This window comes from Sinohyriopsis cumingii, unplaced genomic scaffold (assembly GCF_028554795.1).
Source record: "Sinohyriopsis cumingii isolate HCF-2022 unplaced genomic scaffold, ASM2855479v2 utg001176l, whole genome shotgun sequence".
NCBI classification, from domain to species: Eukaryota; Metazoa; Mollusca; class Bivalvia; order Unionida; family Unionidae; genus Sinohyriopsis; species Sinohyriopsis cumingii.
The window spans coordinates 4,196,170-4,216,157 of NW_028315968.1; the positions used below are offsets into that span (position 1 = coordinate 4,196,170).

The window sequence follows — 19,988 nt, forward strand, 5'->3', positions numbered from 1 at the left end:
CTACACGGATAATACATTTCCTGTATTAAAAGAAATATACAATTAAACAATTAAATTTTGTCAGGGAAAAATAATTGTATGCATGTACTGATGGAAACGGCAATAAAAATACTGCTGTCCCTAATGATGACAGCCATCCTTGAAATGATACAAATAAAAAATGACATTTTACACACAAAAACTAACTGAAATTGAAGGAAACAAAGTAGATATAAATGAATATTATTCAACACATTCATTTGGGACACACACATCCCCACCCACCCACACCCACACACATATATATATGTATGTATGTATATTCCTTTCATGTGTACATATAAGAGCTTTACTCAACGTCAATTTGAAAACAATGCAAAAGGATGACAAAGAAATAAAATGTACAAAATTATTACTCTACACACTCATATATTATAGGTGATTATATGAAAACATCACATTGCAAGAGAAGAGCAAATAAAAACAACTTTATATTTGCATATATGTCATGAATTACATAGTTAATTACATTTTACTTAAGAGTCTCTTTGTACTCTGTTAGAAAACAATATTGTGCCAGCTGGGCAGTGACATCATGGTCTGTTTTTTTAGCACAAGGTTGATTTCTGTACAAATGCCATTAGCTCACTCCGAAACCTGTCAAAACATCAGGTAATCTTGATCAGTGGGAACCTTGCATGCATGATGACTTAGAGGACTTGCCTAGCATGCACAAGCTTTCCAATGATAGAGACAAGGTTTTTGTGCCTTTATGATCCACTGCCAATATCTACACATGCCCTTTCAAATTTTACTGTGCTAATATGTGCATGGACACAGCAAGGAGATAACACTGGTAAAATGTTAAAAAGACCATGCATTTGCTAATAAAAGCAATGTGGTTTCAAAAAAATGAACATACAAAACATGACATTCTTCAGATTTTTTTTAGAAAGGTCCAGATATGCCTATAAAAATTCCAGAGCAGTGTGTATGTGTGTCACATGTATATTGGAAAAAAATATTTATGTTAGAGAATTTGTGTTACCTCACAAACTTGCAGCACTTAATGATGCTTTAGATCACACTAGTACATCTTACCTTTTAGCTCTTGGGTAATAGCAGCAATAAATGTAACATGTGCTTCTCTTAAATGTTTTTCTTATTTTATTTTTCATTGTCATACAGACATTTAGTACTGTAAAATAACAAAACATCTAACTTCATGGTGTCCGGGAGGACATTTATATATCTCAACCATGTCTCTGGAGCAAGCATTACCTATGTCCCTATGTTCCATCTGGTCACACCTTGTCTCTGGAGCAAGCATTACCTATGTCCCTATGTTCCATCTGGTCACACCATGTCTCTGGAGCAAGCGTTACATATGTCCCTATGTTCCATCTGGTCACACCATGTTGCTGGAGCAAGCATTGCCTATGGCCCTATGTTCCATCTGGTCACATCATGTCTCTGGAGCAAGCATTACCTATGTCCTTATGTTCCATCTGGTCACACCATGTCTCTGGAGCAAGCATTGCCTATGTCCCTATGTTCCATCTGGTCACATCATGTCTCTGGAGCAAGCAGTGCCTATGTCCTTATGTTTCATCTGGTCACACCATTTCTGCTGCAAAGTTAATTTCTGCTCAGTAACTTGTAAAGGACTGCATGAATTGAAACCAGCCTCAATATGTCTATCATGGTGGCTGCATGTATCTTGAAAACATTGTTATCTCAACTTGTCCATGTGATTAATCAGCATTGGTGTTTTTGCCAATAGACTTCTTATTATACATAGTTGGGCCTAAATGAAAATGGCACCAGCTATACATTCAGTATGGCTGCCACTAGAGCTGGGTAATATGATTTTTTTTAACCATGATGCGGTATTTCAGAATGTACCATGATATGTATCACAGTATACTGTAATATATATATGTAAGGACCAACAGCTGAATGTTCTGTGGCAGAGGTCTGACACTTTGTTGTTGAATTTCCATCTGTCGGTATCTGGGAAAGTATGTTGATTTATGGTAAAATAACACCATATTATATCCATGTTGTTATTTGAAGGAAAGACACACTTGCCTTGAGATAAAAGAAAAGAAAATATTTAAGCTAAAACAAAATCAGACAATCACCCCTGAAAATTAAATGGCTAGAACATTATAGGAGATGAATTTTCAATTTGTATATTAATTGTTGTACAAGTTGCAATCTTAGAGCTGTAGCTGAAGTGAAATGATTATTCTTACTATGTAGCAGATACTCTAAAGACATCATGCTGACATTGGAAAGCCTATCGATAATAATAGGAAGTGTTGATTGATATAGACAGGGAAACTTTGAATTAGATGCCAACTTACAGACAAGATATTTATCAGAGATGGCTAGTAAAAATGAAACACACTTACCCAATAAACGAAAACTGAGAAATTATGTTCAGACAGAAAATAAATTCACTCCTGAAAAGCTTGGATGATTTACAGTCTCACAAAGAAATACATATGCTTACCAGATTTATAAATGCAGATAAATAACTAAAACATCCCTATTTTTTTAAAAATCTGAATGTTTCAGGAAGTTGGATTTGGCTTGAATATGTTTTACATCATTCCATATGGTCACTGCATTGGCACATGTGACTTGTGTCAAAAATGTGATTAAAGGACCATAAATAGAATTATGTTTTTAATTTTCACCATTAATTTGGGTATTGTACAACTGTTTTGAAAACAGATAAAAGATAATTTTTAAAACTATTTTTGTATGAATCATGAAAACATACTGTAAATATAATTAAAGTCAGATTCCAACCTGATTAAAATCAGATCTCCCCTGTCCACCATGAAGATCTGATGATGACAGAATAAGGGTCATGTTCTGGTGATCTTTGAATTAGCCAGTGGAAATGCCGCTTTCAGTAATCGGATAGGGAATCAAATTGTCCTATACACATTCATGCTATCCATACACACTGCTATGTCTCCAAATGTGAAGATATAAAACTTCATCTGATTGGCTGATAAAATTAGCACTAATGGTAATAACAAAGGTTGCCAGAATATGACTCCCAAGCGACCACTGTCAGATCTTCATGTATAGCAGTGGAGATATGATTTTAATCAGACTGAGCAAGATTCCTCAGGAAATTCCATTCATTCCTTTCTGTCAAAACCTACTGATGTACTGGTACAGTGAAAAAGTATCTTGGCACGTACTGCCAGAAAAAAAACTGGTAAACCAGTATACCATTAATACTGTGCATCGCTAGCTACCATGATGGTTGTCTTGAAAATCTTGTAACCACTTCCCTAAATGGATGATCATTATGATATAGGCTTTCACCAAAAAACATTCCAATAATGCCTACTTTGACTTGAATGCAAATGGTGTCAATTTAACATTCAGTGCATCCACCACAAGTTTTTTGCTGAAGAATAAAATAGATGGTCTCAGCACTCGGCAGTTAGAAGGAAGAAATGCAGTATTATCTTGAATTCCTGAAAATTCTTTCCACCAAGTAGAGTGCACTAAAAACAAATTTATTTATAATTACTCAAAACTGGTAATTCTTTTACTCAAAATAGATAAGAAATAAGACGAAAAGGTTGTCAAATGGATGAGTAATTTTAAATAATGTTAAGTGATTATTTTACTAAGTAAAATCTTGCTACTTATTAATTATTTACTCAGTAAACTATTACTTAGTAATTATTTTTGCAAAGTAAAATGTTACTTAGTGACAAATTTACTAAATAAAATAGTTTACCTTTTAATTTTCTAAGTAATTGTAAGTTAACACAGAAATAAGTAATTATGAATAAATAAAGGCAAGCAAATATAAGTAACTTTAAGTAAAATAAAGCAGACTGGTGAAGATTTCAGTAACATGGTGGGTAAAAAAATATGTTCATGTCAGTATGTAAACATTGTAACATATTAAATAATCCCCATTTAAGAAAACAATTGTTTTCCATTCTAAATAAACATTTTAATGATACAGTTACCAAAATTTAAATTTGGAACTTTTCCATAAAAATATATATCCTTGCGGGATTCCTAATGCAAATTGTTGGAATTTGAATGCAGTTTACTTAAGATTTCAAGTTCAATTAGACTTGTTATCAGCCATTAGTCCTCTTTAGAGATAAAATAATTTTTGAATGTAAAACTTAGACTTCATGTTCACATGGAACTTGGGTTAAAAAAAAGACATCCAATTTTCGAGATAAAATAGCCTATTTCTTTTTATAAGGCATGAACAGTCTCATCCACGCTAAATTGTATTTTCCATGATGAACATTCATTATTTTTAAACTTCATCACAATATATACCAAATTTTAAAATATATCAACAGCAACAACTTTGCATAATAATAATAACAATAATAATAATGATACTACTACTACTACTACTACTAATAATAATAATAATACAATCAGATTATGTAAAACAGTGATTAGTTTTTAAAGTCTTCCAGAAGAGAGATTTATAATGCATGCGATTTTCATCTTGAAATAGTCATTCTACATCACCCAAACCGTAATTGCAAGCTCTCAGTGTAAGCTCTTAGATTTACCTTGCACAAACTTTTATTCTGCAAGCTAGTATTTGGAACCTTGCCACAAGTTCATGCAAACCACATAAAGGAAATACTGCAAGCTTGCAGAAACCTGTTGCAAGCTTGCACAATCCCAAATAGTGTAATGAACAAGCTTATGCAAGCCTAAATTATGTAATGGACAAACTTTTACAGCCATAATCATGTAGAAAACAAAAGCTATCAAATTCTGTACAAGATAATGCAAGGTTCATTTTAAAAATATTGTATGCAAAAATTACATTATAGACTACACAAGAATACATGTACTCATGGTGTTAAAATTGTTGCAGCTAAATCAGAAAAGATGTTATACATAAAATAAATCTTAAATAAATGAAACATAACGAAACTTTCAGAAGCAGACATTTTGAAACAGTCTTCTTTTAAGCAAAAGGTTTTTAAAACTTGTAAAACTTTTTTGCTTATTCTCTGTATTATATGGTGAAAAGCATATGTCATATTTATATCAGATACTGCATTTACCTGACACTGTAAAACTTGGACCATTGTGGGTGTGTTCGTGTTTTGCATTTGAAAGCATGAATGGGGAAACTGATAAAACGTTTTCATGGAACATAAAATCCTGTTGCGCAGATTGCAAATGAGGTATCAGCTTTGTTTAAATTACTATTTTTTTGTAAATCATATTTTAAAAAAAATTACTCTAGGGTACTTTTAGTCTAAACTTAAAAGTTACAAAATACTATTTCACAATAACAGCTCCCACACCGGTTTGGTTACATTTGTGCTGACAAGATTCTCACATGACATATTACTCATGTTAATTAGTCCCATGTGCATTTTAACATTCAAATTGTGTACAACTCACATGACATTACTCATGTTAATTAGTCTCATGTGTATTTTAACATGCAAATTGTGTACAACTCGTATGACATTGCTCATGTTTATTAGTCTTATGTGCATTTTAACATGCAAATTGTGTACAACTCACATGACAAATTATTCCTCATGTCAATTAGTCCCATGTGCATTTTAACATGCAAATTGTGTACAACTCACATGACATATTACTCATGTTAATTAGTCTCATGTGCATTTTAACATACAAGTTGTGTACAACTCACATGACATTACTCATGTTAATTAGTCACATGTGCATTTTAACATGCAAATTGTGTACAACTCATGTGACATTACTCATGTCAATTAGTCACATGTGCATTTTAACATGCAAATTGTGTATAACTCACATGACATATTACTCATGTTAATTAGTCACATGTGCATTTTAACATGCAAATTGTGTACAACTCACATGACATTACTCATGTCAATTAGTCACATGTGTATTTTAACATGCAAATTGTGTACAACTCATGTGACATTACTCATGTCAATTAGTCACATGTGCATTTTAACATGCAAATTGTGTACAACTCACATGACATTACTCATGTCAATTAGTCACATGTGCATTTTAACATGCAAATTGTGTACAACTCACATGACATTACTCATGTCAATTAGTCACATGTGCATTTTAACATGCAAATTGTGTACAACTCATGTGACATTACTCATGTCAATTAGTCACATGTGCATTTTAACATGCAAATTGTGTACAACTCATATGACATTACTCATGCCAATTAGTCACATGTGCATTTTAACATGCAAATTGTGTACAACTCACATGACATTACTCATGTTAATTAGTCACATGTGCATTTTAACATGCAAATTGTGTATAACTCACATGACATTACTCATGTTAATTAGTCACATGTACATTTTAACATGCAAATTGTGTATAACTCACATGACATTACTCATGTTAATTAGTCACATGTACATTTTAACATGCAAATTGTGTATAACTCACATGACATTACTCATGTTAATTAGTCACATGTACATTTTAACATGCAAATTGTGTATAACTCACATGACATTACTCATGTTAATTAGTCACATGTACATTTTAACATGCAAATTGTGTATAACTCACATGACATTACTCATGTTAATTAGTCACATGTGCATTTTAACATGCAAATTGTATATAACTCACATGACATATTACTCATGTTAATTAGTCACATGTGCATTTTAACATGCAAATTGTGTACAACTCATGTGACATTACTCATGTCAATTAGTCACATGTGCATTTTAACATGCAAATTGTGTACAACTCACATGACATTACTCATGTTAATTAGTCACATGTGCATTTTAACATGCAAATTGTGTATAACTCACATGACATTACTCATGTTAATTAGTCACATGTACATTTTAACATGCAAATTGTGTATAACTCACATGACATTACTCATGTTAATTAGTCACATGTACATTTTAACATGCAAATTGTGTATAACTCACATGACATTACTCATGTTAATTAGTCACATGTGCATTTTAACATGCAAATTGTGTATAACTCACATGACATTACTCATGTTAATTAGTCACATGTACATTTTAACATGCAAATTGTGTATAACTCACATGACATTACTCATGTTAATTAGTCACATGTGCATTTTAACATGCAAATTGTATATAACTCACATGACATATTACTCATGTTAATTAGTCACGTGCATTTTAACATGCAAATTGTATACAACTCACATGACATCTTACTCATGTTAATTAGTCACGTGCATTTTAACATGCAAATTGTGTATAACTCACATGACATTACTCATGTTAATTAGTCACATGTGCATTTTAGCATGCAAATTGTATACAACTCACATGACATCTTACTCATGTTAATTAGTCACATGTGTATTTTAACATGCAAATTGTATATAACTCAATGACATTACTCATGTTAATTAGTCGCATGTGCATTTTAGCATGCAAATTGTGTACAACTCACATGACATTACTCATGTTAGTCACATGAGCATTTTAACATGCAAATTGTGTACAACTCGCATGAGCAATAGAATCTGATAAAACATCAGCATGATCATAACCAATGTATTACTAAGCGAAGATTCCAGAAACTCAGGCCACTACGTAGAAAGGCAAGCTCTTCGGGCAGTTTATTTTTTTCTGTATGGCTTTAGAAACATTTTACTTCCATATGCAAATCCATTTTGAGCAGAATGGTGTCAGATGGTTAGGTTCACCCTCCCATTTGTTAAAATCATAAACAATTAGGTGACAAACAAGAAAGTTAGCCATTTGAATACACATTTGCATTTGTTAATACCCTTTTTTATTTGTTCTTCTCTTTCTCAAGTAATTCTCTTTTCTCAGCTATCACGTCTTCACTGGTCGATAGTCTGTGACATTTCACTGCTCTTGACTGTTTTGCTCACTCCTTTACAATGGTTGCACAGTGCTGAGGAAGAAGTAATCATTCCACACCCTTTTCTAAGCTGTCATGGCTTACTTCCTGGATTGGGCATGATATATGGCATTTCTGGAATAGCTGACAAGAGATAATCAGATAGCTTTGCATTGCTGTCAGCAGTGGCCAATATAGGATTTGTTGAAGTAGTACATCTGGATCTTTAACAGGCACATTCTCTGATTCAAATGTTAAGTCAGAATCATTATAGGACAGGGATGAATGTATGTTCGTTTTGCCGTCTGAAGTTGATGGCAGAGTCTCCATCACTTGGCCAATGGGAGAAAAAGCAAGATCCAAGTCTTTAATTCCAGCAGTTATTTGTAATGTAGACCCTGAAGCAGGTGTCAGATTTTCACAGACAACTACAGCTTTATGAAAGGAAACATTGGAGGTGGTTTAATTTGACATAAATGTACATAGAAACATGCATATGCTTATTTGCAAACAGCATTACCCAACAAGTATTATACTACAATCAAAATCAAAGTTTCCCAACTCCCTGCACATGGAAGAGTAAACCCTGCACTTTGTACTTGTGCACAAAACTACGGAAGACTTACAGCAATTTCCTTTCTGTTGTGTTGTCACCAAAAATGACAAAGTCTTTTGAACAAAGACCAGATTTGGTATTAGGTAATACCTAAAAGCAACAAATGATGGTTTTCAGCTGTATCGGACTGTCTGAGTTTAACTGGAGTCCGAAATAACCTGGATTTCCCCAATGTGGAGTAAGACTACAAAGTAATATCATTTCACATATTAAATTGTAGTGCATAAAGCGGCCACCATTCTGCACTCCCGTAAACTTGCAGAATGGAACAGTATTGCTTCTACTCACCAACATGATAATTCCGTGATTTTTGTGAACTCTGGGGTTACATGATCAGTTGCTGTACATGTATTCATACTGCTTGCAATGAAATTTCCCAAATTACTGAGATAAATTGTGGCAGTTCAGTGTTGGAACTATAGATAGTGAATAACAGGCTGTTTTGGAAGTTCATCTTCTCATGCATCTCAAATATGTTACATGCGTGTTTGAAAATTCATAAATCAGTCTTAGATTGTAAAGAAAGGAAATAACTCAATATGGTCTCAATAGCAAAGTTGCAGGAAATCATTATTCATCTTGAGTTATTTTATTAATTGATTTTTTTTAAATTAAAAAAAGCAGAATTCACAAAGTTTAAATTTTTTTTTAGAATGCTGGCAGAATGGGATCATTCTCTCTCAAAGAAAATAGTAACTACAGTAGAACTTTGTTTATCCATCAGGGTGCGGGACTGAGACCATGATGGATATGAGAATGGACGGATAATAGAATATTGTTACTTGTTTAGGCTGTCATAAACAGTAACAAGCTTTGTAAAATTTAACAAATAAATTATTTCCCTAGAAATACAAGGTAAAAATAAGGAAAGGAACTAATGGTTTTAAGAATCAAATCCAAGAATAATCCAAGAATTAAAAATTAGAAGTCCTGGTAATAAAATGTTCTAATGAATTTGAGTTCGAGTCTGGACAAACTGAAGTGTCAACAGTTCATTGTTAAACCACAGAAAATAATAATGTCTTTGTCCAAGAATTAATCTCTTAGAATCCAAATAATTTGAAGAAAAATTACAATTAAGCTCGAACAGGTCACAACAAAAGAAAACCACCTTGACGTCTAAGTGTTTAAAAGCTCAACCGAAATATTTTCTCACATCACTATTTAAGCTGGTTACTACGCAAAATACATGCCCCAAAAAGGGTCAACCCTCTGGTAAAACCAGAACTTTGAAATAATTGTTTCATGTTTAAAGTCATGTACTCCTGGTACAGTCCTGATTTTTCTCTATAAATCCCACACTAAGAATGAATTAATAAAAAGAGTTTTAGAAAAATGTTGTTTACTTCCAGTCATGAAAAAAGGTCAGGAATTAGGTCAGATTTTAGATGCAAAGCAGCAAAGTTCTAATATTAGGTTTTTGAAAAACTGAACTGAATTTCTGGAAAATATCAAATCTAGAAAATAAAATTATTATTGTTGTAGGGTTTAATGCCATTTTTCAGCACACGATAGGCTATACATGGCGGCCAGTATTAATGGTGGAGTAAGAACCCAGGAAATCCCCGGAAAGAACCACCAACCCTCGAGAAGCTACTGGCAAACTTTCTTACATACCCACATTGACTGAATCCGAGAATCGAACCCACGCATACAGAGGTGAGATGGCAGTGATCCGTAACGGCGAGCACTTTAGACCACTCGGCCACTCGGGGGCCCCAAAAATAAAATTAAATTACAGTAGCATGTAATGGAATAAAAAATTTAAACAAAATTTAGAACTAAGAAACAAACAACTAAATTAAATCAAATATAAATGAAATCAAATATATATATAACAATATGTACATTAAAAGTATTATACAATAGACCGGGTCTTGAAAAAATCATAATATCTGCATATGTACATGTACCTGTTTTAAATGTTTTAAGAGAGACTTAGAGTCATGTGCCAGATAATCGAAGTTCTACTGTATATACATTTTAAAGTTTTTGTTTGGTATGAAAAGAGCTGCCAGTTTGTTTTCTTTCCGGTAGCAAATAATAACAACAACAATAATAATGATAATACTAATAATTATGATCACCATCATAATAATGATACTGTTTCACAGTATTCACAACATCACTTTAGTAATAACAAGAGGGACAGGTATAAAACGCCTGATGATAAGAAGCTTGAGAATCGTCGGAACAGTGTAATTTTATAAATCATGGGCATCGGCTTTAGATATATATGCACATATATAAAGGAAGCAGCTATAGAGAATGAATTTACCTCTCTGCACACATGCAGAAAAATGAATACTACCATTGTTTATTTATTTATTATTGCCACTTCACATGCATGTATAGTGACATACAGTGCATCTAGAGTGACCATGCACTTTGATACCTATGACAGATGAAAGAATATTTTGCTTTAATGGGATACATAAATAGGGTTTCTTGAAACGTGTAAGGCTGAGAGTTGACATGCAGTATCCATTCGAAGCAACAGAATACATGTAAATTTTGCAGTTGAAAATCACCAATATTGGCATCTGATATTTATCCCTATATTAGAGCTAGAGACCCAAGCCATTAACACCATTTGGGACACATAATTATTTTATTCTTGCAAGTAATCTAATTATTGAGAAGCTTTATTCATTCAAGAAAATGAAGTAGTTTGATTACTTATTAATTTTTAGTCATTTTATAGAATTAAGTTACATCTAATTAAAGTGGCTTTGTAAAAATGAGTAATTACTATGTTAAAACTAGTAGTCACATAGTAAAATATTTACTAGCATCCAGTAAAAGAAATACTAAGCAATTCCTTATATTGTGTCGAGTAATCTATCTTTTTCAAGCATATCACTTAAGTAATTTGTGTTTGAAAATTAAGTATTTCATTACTGAGTTAAAGTGATAAGTAAAAACAAGTAATACTAATTGGTGAGTAACTGCATGTAATCAGGTAGTAAAACTTTTACTCAAATCAAATAAAAATAAATTAATAAGAAAAGGTTTTTTTGAGTGTCTCAGGGGTTTCCAGGGAATCTTCCTAAAAATTTAACACGATATTGTATGCAGTTTTATACAGGAAGAATAATAAAAATACATATTATCATTTTAAATTTAGTGAACAGTTTATAAATAGGCAGTATACATGTAAATGAGAAATACATGATAAGATAAAAATAAAGATAAATATCTTTGATATTTTCTTAGTACCCTGTTTCCCTGGCAACCAGGATGTGAACACAAAACTTGTTTCAGACATGAAATCAAACAATTGTATACTTGTAGTATGCATCAAATTAAAAACAAAATCGTAGAAGGGACAGAAAATGACCTTTATTCAATGCAGTCATGTCGGTCAATTAAAGTGATGCATTTTTATGCTTTTTTTTGAGTACTGTTTATTTGTTTCTCTCGGTGTCACAGTATCTGTACTGATTTTCAAAACTCTTTTGAGAGAAAACCATTTTTGTTTAATTGCTAGGTAAATTGAAAGAAAGTTCTAAGATTACCTAGTTATAATCCTGTTGCCCTTGTTATCCACTTTAAATAAGGTCATTATATTATTAGTTGTGACAGGATTGCTGTCCTAAATACTCTTTTCATAACATTATTACTGATTCATAGAGTAAGGTTCAAAAAATGTCCTATTTTCTTTATTCTTAATTAACAGCTAAGTACATTGCAATAAAGAAACGTCTGAGATTAATGAGTTGTGAAGGGGTAGCTATACTAAATATTGACATGACAACGTATAATAGAAGTAGAGTAAGGTTAAAAAATGATATACCCTTACACCAATATTAGATTTTAAAAATGTAAAGGATTTACACAGCTGTTCATCTCTTTTGCCATGCCAAGCTTTACACAGTAAGTACTTGTGCAAAAATCTGGTAAAATTTTACCCCTCCCTGTACACATTCATGCTTTTTTACACACCCCACCTGCATATATACACTTGAAGCACCCCCACCCCTCGAATTCTATAGAATGACCTACATTTAATCCATGCAGAAATGATAAAGGATTAATAATATTAATGTGTTTAATAAAATAGATAGTCCACCGATGTTGAATGTCTGGCAGCATCAAAGAAATAAGGTGCATAACTATAAAACATTTGTTTAGTGTCCACTAAAATTCAAACACCGACTGAACCTAGATGAACAGATTACATATTAGACAAATTATTATTGAAGTTTCACCCCACCCCCATTTCCTATGCGTATGTACATTATCAGTAGACCCTCTCATACACAAGCGTACTATGCATTTGGGTTAACCCCCATCCATGCGTACGTACTAAATGGACATTCTCTAAGTTTATTAATCCTTTGATAAATGTTATTTCCTCTTTCAAAGCGTATATCTCTTTCTTTTTGGAAGAGATTGGCTTTTTTTGAGCTTGCCACTAGTGTACAAAGAATACAGGGGAATCCTGCAATAACATGCTTCATTATAACTCAGATTTGGGTATAATGCAGTGACAAACATATAAAAACAATTTAGTTATGTTTCAGAAACCTACAGCTTACCGATCATAAATAATATTCTTGAACAGCAGTAAATAATTTTCATTGAACATAGAGCTGTCTTGTTCCCAGTTGTTATATAAATTAGCAGGTGTAAAATTATATGGTTCAAGTGTTTTTTGGTCATTCTCTCTCTCTCTGTCTCTGCCAGACACTCGAACAACCATTCATGAAAAATTATATTGTACTTACTATACTACAGTTATGGACCTCAACTGCAACTAACACAAGGTCACGTGATGATGTATGAGATTCTCACTCCCTATGGGTTATTTGTTATTGTTACCTTGGAGATGATCGAATATGATTTTATTACCCAGATCGAGTAAACAGTAAAATAAAATATGAAATTAATGGATGGAATAACAGAGATCTGAGCAGAGATATAGAATAGAATAACACAATCCCTTGTATGTAAAATATAGTGAAATTGAGATGACACGTGAATGATTTACTTTCTCTCATAAATAGAGTTAACAAAATTTTATGTGAAATTCAATTAGCCATTCTGATGGAACAAATTTCATCATATAATCAGGTGACTGATTGAACTCAAATATGTCAGTCTTAATGTTTATGTGTCATGCTGACCATGACAGAATGTACTGCGAAATGATCTCTACACAATTTTGCATTATTACAAGCATATTATAACAAGGTTATGAAAAGAACTATGTATTTATAACAATAGGATTAGTGCTGGAAAAGCTGCAAAAGCAAATGTATTAGTACACCTTGTTGCATTAAAAACCATTCTTGCTTGTCAGTCCCTAAACTACATTTTAAGTAGATCTCATAGAAGCAAATGTATTAGTACACCCTGTTGCATTAAAAACCATTCTTGCTTGTCAGGTCCTAAATTACATTTTAAGTAGATCTCATAGAAGCTCTTCTTGTGGAGGGATCAAGGGAATGAACTTCTCTATTTCATGAATCAACATAAAGTTATGTACATAGCTCATGAGCATATCAATTTTGCAGTAGATATAGATAAATTGTTCTACCCTTTGCAGAAGAATCAAATTTGATTTGGAAATCCATCTCTGTTAGGTTAGTAAGTCTCATTTTTCATGGTTCACTGACAAACTGGTGAGTATTTTATTTTCATTCCTGTTTTCAGACATAGGTCTTATATTTATCTACACGTATATCTCAAGCAAAATACACTTAGTTTTCCAAAGTAAACTACCATACCATACCATGTATTTATTGTTGCCTCCATCAATCCAACAGTATGACTCTTAGAAACAGACTGAGTCCACAAGTCTACAGGTTAGTGACTTGCCTTAATTTACAGCAATACAAATAACTGTTGAGTCATCATTTCCAGATTCCAAATGATTTGGTGCTGTTTAACTGTTGAGTCATCGTTTCCAGATTCCAAATGATTTGGTGCTCTAACTGTTGAGACATCATTTCCAGATTCGAAATGATTTGGTGCTCTTTAACTGTTGAGTCATCATTTCTAGATTCCAAATGATTTGGTGCTCTTTAACTGTTGAGTCATCATTTCCAGATTCCAAATGATTTGGTGCTCTTTAACTGTTGAGTCATCGTTTCCAGATTCCAGATGATTTGATGCTGTTTAACTGTTGAGTCATCATTTCCAGATTCCAAATGATTTGGTGCTCTTTAACTGTTGAGTCATCATTTCCAGATTCCAAATGATTTGGTGCTCTTTAACTGTTGAGTCATCATTTCCAGATTCCAAATGATTTGGTGCTCTTTAACTGTTGAGTCATCGTTTCCAGATTCCAGATGATTTGGTGCTGTTTAACTGTTGAGTCATCATTTCCAGATTCCAAATGATTTGGTGCTGTTTAACTGTTGAGTCATTGTTTCCAGATTACAAATGATTTGGTGCTGTTTGAGCAAAATCAGAATGGATCAGATCACTTGGTGCCTGAAAATGGTGAACACCCTAGTGCAAGTTTCTCTCGCATAAATTGTGAAGAAGACATAAAACACACTTTGAGACCTCCACCCAATTTCTATGCATTTTTGAGCAAGTTAATTATTTATTGTTATACTGAACACCATCCAGCATAGTATTTGCATGTAACTATAATGTGAAAATTAAATACACGATCAGGAGTCAACTTTACACAGATTTTTCCATTGGCAGCTAAAGCTCACATCAAAGTCAACTGACCCTGCAGGCATGTGACCCTCTGTATTCACTGGCCCTTCTCAAAATCTACAGGTCAGTGGTATGTGAGCCAGTGTCTAAATTGATCCCAGCATGATAACCTGCAGATTATTTTATCATTATTGTGAATATCACTTGCTACTAGCCTTTCTCTTTTATTCTGTCTTGTGCCAACAGATAAGAAATGAACGTGTTTTAGCAACACGTAACTCCAATCATTGGTCGTTTGTTTTAGATAGTTGCACAACTGGCAATATGTACCTTTGTATTTCAAGATGAATTTGCTGTCAGAGAATTTGCGTTACTTCACAAACTTCTAGAATGTAATGATGCTTTATATAAGACATGTACAATTTACCTTAAAACTCTTATTATCAGCAGTGAATTTATCATGTGCCTGTCTAAATGACTTTGTTGTTCCTTCATTGTCATACAGACACTATTTAGTAGTAAAAATAACAAAACCTGTGATTTCATGGTGTCCTGAAGGACATTTTTATGTCCCCACCATATCTCTGGTTTGGTTTTTAGTGTGTTATGGCACATCAACACAACTAGGTTTTTAGTGCCAAAGCATTTAGGTTATTATGACTCTATTTTTAAAAAATAATTAATAGAAAATATTTAGAACCAACAGGTTTTGTAAAATTAGCAAATATTTTATTTCCCTAGAATAAAAAGTGAAAAATGTAAAAAGAACTTGCAGTACTACAAACTAAATCCCAAGCAATCCTTGAATTTTGAACACATTAGTCCTAGAGATTAAAGTTCTGAACAAACTTTAGTCGTACTCTAAAATAATAATCCAAAATTGGAAGTGTTGATGTGCATGTGTTGGTCTGTGTTTTAACGATGTGCCTATAGTCTTTTGTTGAATCACAATAATACAATCCAAGAATACATGTATCCTTATTTTAAATTTCACTGCAAGTCCAAGTCTCTATTTCCAAAAATGTTGTTTTTGAGCATTTTGTAATTCGGAAAAGAATACCTTGAATTAAATAATTTCAATAAATAAATTCCAGCCCAAATGAAATACTGGACACAACAATAATACAACTGATTCTGCTCAGATCATACAGCACAAATAATTTATCCAATAAACAAGATTTATACCCTTCTACATGACGTCAGATCACAATTAACATTTTCTATATAAAAAAAAAATTACCTGATGGAATATTTTATTCTGGAAGATTCCAAATGTTTGCAAGATAAAATCTTAGTCATAATTAGAATGTCGATTTCTAAAATTATGATATAAAACATGGTAAACAAATGGTAGACCTGGCATTTCCTGGAGAATTTCCAATGTTCTGGACTCTAGGTTGAGATAAACATATTTACAAAGCCAATATCAATTTTTTTCAGGTCAGGTAGAAAATGAACATGATTTTGGGCAAAGTTACGTCCAAAATATAATTATCTATAGCATATAATAAATAAAAGAACCTTACAAACAATGCAAATTAAATGTACATAACAGAGTAAAGTGTCTTACCCAAGGAGAGTCAGTGGTAGCTGACCCATGATGTTCCAATGATAGGATTTGAATGTTCAACCTTTTGGTCATGAATCCAGCATTCTGACAGCTCCCCATATCTCTGGAGAGACCATTTAGCATTACACCATTCCCTTGATAAGTCGTGCAATGATAACTTGCAAACCCGCTTATAATGAGTGGACCAGAAATCACCCCAAAAATTGATCCCTATTTGTTGAACTTGAAGAAAATCGCGATTAAAATTACTAACGGAAACTTTGATGTTATATCGCCAAAAATGGTAGATAGGACCTGGAAATTTTAATCAGTGTATACAGTGTATTGTCCTGCTGGTTAGGGTGTATGGTATTAACAGTATATCACTTTGGAGTGGAATGGATCCATCAGGTATGTATTCCATGATGATGTAATGCTAATGAAACAGTTTGTGTACTATTTCAATAAATGGTATGTAACAAAAATACTGCTTTACTTGTTCTTTAAAAAAAAAAAAACTTTTTCTTTTCTCCATTGGCTATTGTTCCATACCTCTCATAAATACAGCTACCCCTATGCAGTGAAAAAGATTTCTAAAAGAGACATGGAACTTTAAGTCATGTATGAGCTGATTCCAACAGATCATTTGTCTGGCAGCCGTTTTGGCTGAAGTTCTTCAAAAAAGATGGAAGATTAATATATGACTGTCATTTATCAGGAATGCCATGCAGAGGTGATGTTCATGGGTGGGGTAATTAATGTAATTTCTTTAAAATGCCATGCAGCGGTATCATGTTCATGGGTGGGGTAATTAATGTAATTACTTGACTGTCATTTGTCAGGAATGCTATGCACAGGTGATGTTTATGGGTAGGGTAATTAATGTAATTACTTAGATGAGCTGACATTATCCCATCCTAGCTGACAATGTGCCTGATATGGATGAGTAAATGCACATTAAACAGGAACCTCCATCATGTAGCTCAGACTCATCTGCATGAAGGATGTTTCGCAATTATTGTTAACGCAGAAGAAATTGAAGATATATAAAACTGTCTTCAAGTCTACTCTTGTATGTAATTTTGCACTTTCTACAGAATGGTAATCATCGTTACACCCTTCTTGCAGGCAGTCTTTCCATCTTTTCATAATTACCAAAGTTTTACATTGTTTACATACAGTTGGATTCCATTTGGTAGTTGAATTGCCAGTTTCATATAGATGTACCTTTTAAAGATTCTATCATTTTTTTAATCCAGTTTTGAAAAGGTTACTGCCTTTTTTCCATCAGCTTTAAATCACCAATGCAACAAATTCATGTAACCAGCAGAGTTCAGGAACCATTCAACATAGTCTAATGCAATGTGGTGTGTTCATTGTCTTAGAGATGTAGATTTATGGCTAATGGGCTTTGTCTCGTCATTTCTACTTTTGTGTGAGTTATATCCCATGACAGTCAATACATGTACACCATATGATGAGTTAAGATTCCAGTCATATTCATGCTAATAGTTCTTATATTCCCTGCAATTTTTTATTTCTTGCCAGGACAATCCCGGACCCAGCAAGCCAGAAACTGAAGTGGCAAAACCCCCCACTGTCTGTCCTTGTTGTTAAGAAAATCCAGGATGATGCAGTGCTTGGACCTTTCAAGGAGCTCATTATTTGGCTTATTGAGGTCAGGACTTCATGAAATAATTAACTTAAATTAGTCAGTGGAGAAACATTATACATGACCTAAATGCTTCCTTAGTTTGTTCAAGACCAAAATATGGTAACTGTATTAAGGGTTATATTTGTTTTACTGCTGCATATATTTAAAAATTGCTTGTGAAAATTGTTACAAAATTGAGATAGCTATATGTACCACCCCATGTGTCAGCATCCACACTAATGAAAGCATTATTTCTCAAGCTTTCTACATGCTAGAATCATTGGTAAGGGCTGCAAATAGATATAGTGCTACACACACATCACAAAAGTAGGTCACTGTAATCTATAAATCTATAGTTCATGCTTCACTGACTTAAATTTTAAATTTCATATTTCTGGCTTGGGTTAAGCTTTTTCATTTAATTTGTAATTAACAAAGTTTTTGGCATGTTGTATACATATTATCCTCTCTAAAAATTGTTAAACTTGTGGATGCATCTTGTATTTTTCAGGAATTAGGTCATTGATACACATACTTCTTGTCAATAGTAAATCACTGTTACCTACATTTTACTCTTCACTGACTGGGGCTAAATTTTGCATTTAATGCTCATTTCTAGGCTATTGTCCGTGCTTGAATCATGAAATTGATGATAAGTGTCTGTTACTTTCACACTCTTATAACAAAAGAATAGGCTCATTGCTACCAATATTTTATCTTTTACTGGTTTTGGTAAAGTATTTGCATTTTTAGTTCTTTACTGCTGGAGTTGTTATTTTAGGAATTATCTGTACTATCCTACACCGCTCCCTCGATAACTCGCGCCCTGATAACCCGCGAACCCGCTTATAACGCGGTGTCCGGCGTGGATCCCGTTTTTTTTAAAGAAAATATTTTTAAAAAAATGAAGAAAATCATGATCAGAACTGATGAATGAAACCTTGATATATTGCCCGTTTTATCGTCGAAAATGGCGGTTAGTGCCCGAAAAGTTAGAATCAATATCGTGAAATTTTCAGGTTTTAATAAGGAATCACATATCTTGTTAGATTTTATCGGAAAAAAATATTTTCTCAGTTCACTGTAAATAATAATACTGTATATGTATACGGCGAAACAGCGATCAATGAATTATAGTAAATGCTAACAGGTGGCAACACTGAATGAAATGAACACTAATTAAATATGTCTTGTCAGGGGAAATTAGTGTTTTAATCTTTTCATTGTGTTGCAGTGTAAGCAGTATAATCGTTGCATGTTCTCTTCTATTCAAACATGAAAAGAGTCAATTGACCCTCACATCGATGCCCGCGAGCACATCTGTGAGAACCTAATTAAGTGCCGGCTGCGTTTTGATCTGCGACTTGGGGAAGTGTTTGTTGCATTGTAAAAATCAATTAAAATAGACCTGCTTTGTTTTATCACGTTAAGTCGGTCTTTTGTATCAAATCAGGTAAAAGACGTACAAAAATACAAAAGTTCAAAGGAATGCAAATCCTACATGCATAAACTCTTGTGGTCAATATCGTGTCTCAACATCAATCAATTTAATTGGATCAATTGAACATGGTTTCAGATAGTATGTACTTATTGTCATTAAAGTATATATTAATCAGTAAGTTATCCTAATCATTTGTAAATGTGATCATGGAGATCAAGGGAATCAAGCGAAAGGCGTACTCGGTGAA

At 33.1% G+C, this 19,988-nt stretch overlaps 1 protein-coding gene across 2 annotated transcripts in view; it reads left to right on the forward strand.

Moving 5' to 3' along the window:
* Nucleotides 1-19,988, forward strand: part of LOC149772793 (NAD kinase-like) — a 163,802-nt gene that overhangs the window by 110,283 nt on the left and 33,531 nt on the right. For both annotated transcript variants that reach the window (XM_089947280.1, XM_089947279.1), the window contains one exon: nt 18,195-18,324. In XM_089947280.1, the coding sequence (XP_089803406.1) occupies nt 18,195-18,324 (130 nt within the window). The remainder of the gene's footprint in view (nt 1-18,194; nt 18,325-19,988) is intronic.